Source organism: Arachis ipaensis, chromosome B05 (genome assembly GCF_000816755.2).
Source record: "Arachis ipaensis cultivar K30076 chromosome B05, Araip1.1, whole genome shotgun sequence".
In the NCBI taxonomy this organism is placed as follows: Eukaryota; Viridiplantae; Streptophyta; class Magnoliopsida; order Fabales; family Fabaceae; genus Arachis; species Arachis ipaensis.
In genome coordinates, this window is record NC_029789.2 from 3,440,700 (window position 1) to 3,446,251 (window position 5,552).

General features: G+C 36.6%; 1 protein-coding gene across 3 annotated transcripts; it reads right to left on the reverse strand.

Annotated features, from left to right (window-relative positions):
- On the reverse strand, nucleotides 668-5,535 carry LOC107642505. Of its 3 annotated transcripts, none has more exons than XM_016345892.2 (6): nucleotides 5,423-5,535; nucleotides 4,641-4,859; nucleotides 4,227-4,309; nucleotides 2,429-4,132; nucleotides 2,158-2,326; nucleotides 668-1,889 (listed from the first exon to the last, which is right to left on the reverse strand). In XM_016345892.2, the coding sequence occupies exons 2-6, from the start codon at nucleotides 4,720-4,722 to the stop codon at nucleotides 1,183-1,185; spliced, it is 2,745 nt and encodes a 914-aa protein (XP_016201378.1). In that variant the 5' UTR covers nucleotides 4,723-4,859; nucleotides 5,423-5,535; the 3' UTR covers nucleotides 668-1,182. The 3 variants fall into 3 exon arrangements, with proteins under 3 accessions (XP_016201378.1, XP_016201379.1, XP_020978500.1); XM_016345893.2 differs by lacking the exon at nucleotides 5,423-5,535 and adding an exon at nucleotides 5,169-5,384; XM_021122841.1 differs by lacking the exon at nucleotides 5,423-5,535 and adding an exon at nucleotides 5,169-5,384 and having other exon boundaries at nucleotides 4,641-4,894.

Sequence of the window (5,552 nt, forward strand, 5' to 3'; positions counted from 1 at the left end):
TATTCATAAGTTATATAATGTTTTTGTCACTTATATATCACTTCTTTTTTTTTTAACAATTTATATTTTTTTAATATCATTTAGTTGTCATAATAAAAATATATGTTGTCACAATGAAAATCTAACTATGTATTTCGTATATATATGAAATAATTTGTCCTGCTTAATATATGCCTTCCAAATATTCATCATTGACAATTGACTTCCAAAACCCACAATTTTAAAAAAAAAAAAATCGATAAATATGTTTACTCAACTTTATTCTAAACACTGAAAATTTTCTATACTTCAAAATTCAACTTGAATTTTGGTAAACGGTTCATAAACTCTTTACACACATCCATCACTAGAAGTGTTGAACAGCGTAGAGAGTTGTGTTTTGAGGAAAATACAAGTAGAATTAGATGAAAAGTTGAAAAAAAATTACCGAAGCTCATTTAATTCAATGATTAAAAATAAGAATTTGAATGTTAAAGAAAAAATTACATTAAAACCAAACTAATGAAAGAAAATATTAGCACAAAACTTAATTCTATTTCAAGATTATCTTATTAGTTATTACCACCTCAGCAGCATTATTAGTTTAGAAGAGAATAAGACTCATTTCTAAAATACTACTTATAACGAAAATCACTATGTAATCCATAAATGAAGTAATTTGTCCTGCTTAATATATATGCCTTCCACATATTCCATTATCAACAATTGAATTCCAAACCCCACAATTTTGAAAATTTTAAAAATATATAAGACTATACATAAATAAATCAATCAATTTTTTGCTTAGAAAAAATAGCCTAAATAATACATTCCCACTCATGTACAATAACTATCACCGCCACTCAATGCTTCCTCTGTCACAAACATTCACGTCAAATACTAATATACTCTGTATATATACACACACATATTCATGTAATATATTCCACTCACACAACTATATCAATCATCAAGCTCTTATTATCTTCCAAATTGCATAGATTTATCATTTGCAGAAAAAGGCTTGTCTGCAAAGCCCTTTATTGTGTTGATGGTGATGTCAAAGTGATGCCTCACACTAAATTCTCTTAGAATATGTCCTTTACACCAATGTCTTGACCAAAAGTCTCAAATTCGAGAATTCAAAATTGGTAAATTCTTTGTTAGGAAACCTCTGCTTCTTTTCATGGGGCCTCAATCAAGTCAGCTCGAGTTAGTCGAATTCCTGGTAATAAGACTCGGCTGCTGCTGGTTCGATTGAGGCCGAAAAAGGAGCATGTCTTTTGTGAGTTCTTCAACCAGATCATTGGTTATCATACATTCTACATCTCTTTCCAATACATTGATCTCTTCAGATACTAATCCAGACCAAGGGACTGACCCCAAATGTTGAGCCACCAAATCATCAAGAGAATAAGGATATATTTCATCACATTGCGGATACAAAGAAGCACTGATGATTTCCCACACTGATTTCAACAATTCTTTTCCACAAGGTGGTGCCATCATCATGGAAGTGTTGCTTACTTTCCTTCTGAATCTTGATAATGTCAAGGATGGTCCAAGAACAACCGAAAGTGCCTCGTTCAACAAATCAAGCAAGACCCTCTTGTTTATCATATTCTCATTCCGATCCTTTATAGAATCTTCGTCATTCCCGTTGATTGATCTCTCGCCAGATGCTTCCACTTCTTTGAATACCGAGTTACCGATAGGCTTTGCCAATGAGTCTCCTCTTAGTAAAGATTTATCCCATGATCCAAAGTACAGACCAGAGGCAACTAGCAGATCTCTTATGAAAGATTCTGCTGGATCTTCTAGTTGAACTATCTCGGATTCAAGAGGCTCCTGTTTTGTTGTCATGTCTTCGGAACCATTGGACTCGAGTTGATTGAGCTGTCTCCTTAGCTCTGTCAAATCAACAACCAAATCATCTATCAGCAAGAATTCGATATCTAAATGGAAAGTTGGATTGAGACCCAAGGGGAGAGTCAAAGAATTGAAAGAAAAAAAATTATATTATAATCCGAAGTGAATTTAATATGAAAAGTCAATTCCAGATCTTGCAAGCTAGTTCAATATAAAAACTAGTTTGTTGATATAGTATAACCAAGTTTAAAGCAAATTAAAGCCTATGATATCATTACTCAATGTACTAAAGTTAGAATTATATCATACCACTCAAACCAGAGCTGATATCTCTGAAAACCTGGGGAACAATGTTGTCGTCCCTCGAAGAAACGTCTGGAGTTGATAGTGGACTTAAGTATTCAGCTCGCTTCCAAAATTCTTCATGAACACTGCTGCACACTGATGCAGGACTAGGAGGTACCTCAGTGGAGTTCTCCTAAAGAATACCACAGAAAATCCAGTGGTTAGACAACAAATAATGTGAAATATAATTTTCAAAGGCAATGCCGGAGAATGGTAAAAAATTATAACAACTTACATGCCTCTCGCCGTAGGTCAATAGAACTGTCGGTCCACTGGTGACATCTCTCACCATGGAACCATATTCATTGCCATGTGATTCTACCATTGATTGAATCCTTTTTCCGAAAAGCCTCCCTCTTAGACCAAGGCTATATCTAAAATGGGAGACTTTCTCTTTAATATTGAATCTATCCTTTTTCTGTTTTTTAACATCAACAGAAATAGTTTCAACAGCTTCAAGCTTCCTTCGAATTTGTGCACCAGTTAAAACGTGGCGGTCCTCTAGAAGTAGCTTCCCAAACGATGTTCCTGATCCTGATACAGGAGCAGACAAGGACCTTACAAGGTTTCTTGGGGACAAGTCCCTTTGGAACAACACATTGTCATCTGGATCATGTCTGAAAGATCCTGTTTGTATTTCATTTTCCCCTTTTGAAACTTTCCAATGGCTTGTGCCATTTGAACACTTATCTTCTGTTTGCTTTTGCCTAACTCTGTGATTGACTAAAGCATGTGGCGCCGAGTTCCTAGAAGTCACCTCAGGAAGGTCAATGCGCATTTCGCTTTTCCCAATATTTCTTAGCCTCTCGGACGAGAACCTCCTTGTGTCTCTGTAGATAAATTCTGGGGAGCTTGGTCCGTTGAACAGCGTATCATTTTTATATGACCTTGTTGATTCTGACCGGAATAAATTTGCTTCGACGTCTCTAGTTGCACTTTCTCTGACCTGTTTTGCTATGTGCTGGGCTATTAGTTTAGGATCAGCTGGCTTTTCATTGTAACGTGTCTCAATTCCACTCCCTCGAACCACAGAACCCTTCTTGACAGTTCTCCCTTGTAGTTCACTTTTCAATCGCTCTTTGACCTCCTCAAGAAAATCTGCTATACTGTTTCTCCCTTGTAAAGTGCCAGATGAACCAGTCCAATTGTCTTCATGGTTGCAAATGCTATCAAGGCCAGGCTTCAAGACAACTATCCGAGTCGGAGAAGAAGATCTATCAAATTTGTGATAAGATTTCATTATCAAGGACTCCTCAAAATCTCTACTTAGTGTTCTGCTCCTCGAAGGAAAGGATTTCTTTTGCATAGCTGGGATTAACTCCATCACATCATCACCATATTCGGGACCACCAATGTCGGGTAGCTCTGATTTGAGCAAGTGGCTATCAAGTTCTGCAAGTTTCTCCATGGTTGTTCTGTGTGAACTTGTATCATGTGTTAGGTTCTCTTGAGGAAGCAATCGTCTAGGAATACTATCAATTTCGGCAACTTTTGAGCACTCCAGAAATCGTGCTGCTTGATACGCTTCAAACTCTTTCTTAAATTTCTGGAGTTCCTCTTCTTGAGGATGCTCCCGTGGCCTTGGTTTTCCAAAACTTTGGCTCCACCCATCATCATCATCTATGCCTCCATAAAATGAATCTAATTCCATTTCACTAGAAGAATTGAAATTATAATAGCCCCGACTAACCGAATCCCTTCCATTCATTTCCCTCTTTGAAACCTTTGTCCCCATAATTTCACTAGTTCTTTCTAATGGAACAACAGATTTTGTGTCTGGTGGCATCGTATCAATCCCCATCAACCTTGCCACGAGGCTTGGTGCATTTTGCCTGGTGGTTGAGCGTTTGGATAGCTCCTCATTGATAAGTTTTTTCATCGAACCCATATTTGCACAGGGAATGTTCTCTGACCAGTCTTCTTCTACTTGATAGTCATACTGAAAATTCAAATCACAATACATTTTTCAACTCAATTCAAGAGTGAGAAGAGAGAAACATGGTGTTTTTAGACATTTAGCAAAATAATCTTACTGCTATTGGTAATTCTCCTTCCGGACAGTGGTACTGAGACGTTTCTAATTGCAGATCCAGGCTATTCCGGGGAGCTTCCAGGCCTGCATAGAACCCCAAATCATAACAAACAACAACATGCCAAAATCAATCTATAAGAGTAAAAAGATAAAATAAGATTTTCAAGGCATACTCAAGATATCTTCAAATTTGCAACAAAGTAATCAATCTATCCGCATTGACATACGAATGATACGATAAACAAAATTTTAAAAATGACAAATTAGCTGCTAGTAGCATTTCATTTCCGGAGACGAACCATAATAAAATAGTGAACAATTGAGCTTCCTTGTAGTTCATCAGCACTCTAAGAAAGCCTTTCATGGCATGAGTACCAATTTCTGTGAATATATGTATATGTATATAAACACTTACCACCCTGATGTCTTTTATGAGCATGAACTTTCTTGGCCATCCTCCCCTGATTGAACTCAAACAAGTGTAATAAACCTCCCATACGTCTATAGACGGTCTACAAAAGGACTCTCATGTCGTCTGTCTCCATTTCCATGCCTCAATTCATTAAGACTTTAATGATCTTCTCTTTTATTGGGTATGGTATAGAGTAAAAAAGCATTACTATGCCTTTATACCCTGCAATGCCACAACTCTATCAGCTAAAAGGCGATCTATAACATAGAAAGTAGCATTGAAACATCTCAAATTGAATAAATGCAGTTGATCAGTGAAATCAATCTAAATTGTCTTGTAGTCACAAAAGAAATACACTACCAAAAAATATTTCTCTAAGAGAGAGAGAGAGGCTTAGAATTCTGTGAAAAAAAAGTATCAACCAACTAACTGATTCACATCAAAGCACATAATCCCCAATGNTTCTTGGAAACCAAACACTTGAATGCGAAGAATGAAAGGGAAACAGAGAGAAGAAAAAGCATAGCATACCAGTAAGAAAAAACACAAACAACACAGCGTGTCAAGAACTAAGCCTTCAGCTATGAATCAATCATGCATTGTGAGAAAATGACAAGGTGGGTGTGTTTGAAACGCAGAAAAGCATCGAACTTTGAGGGAAAATCAAAATGGGTGGGGCAAAAAAGTTGGAAATTTGAACTGGAATTGACGTTGTATAATAATAATGACTTAATGAGGAAGAAGAGAATGAATTAATGAAAAGGGAAACAGAAAGCATAGCATACCAGTAAGAAAAAACACAAACAACACAGCGTGTCAAGAACTAAGCCTTCAGCTATGAATCAATCATGCATTGTGAGAAAATGACAAGGTGGGTGTGTTTGAAACGCAGAAAAGCATCAAAAGCATCGAACT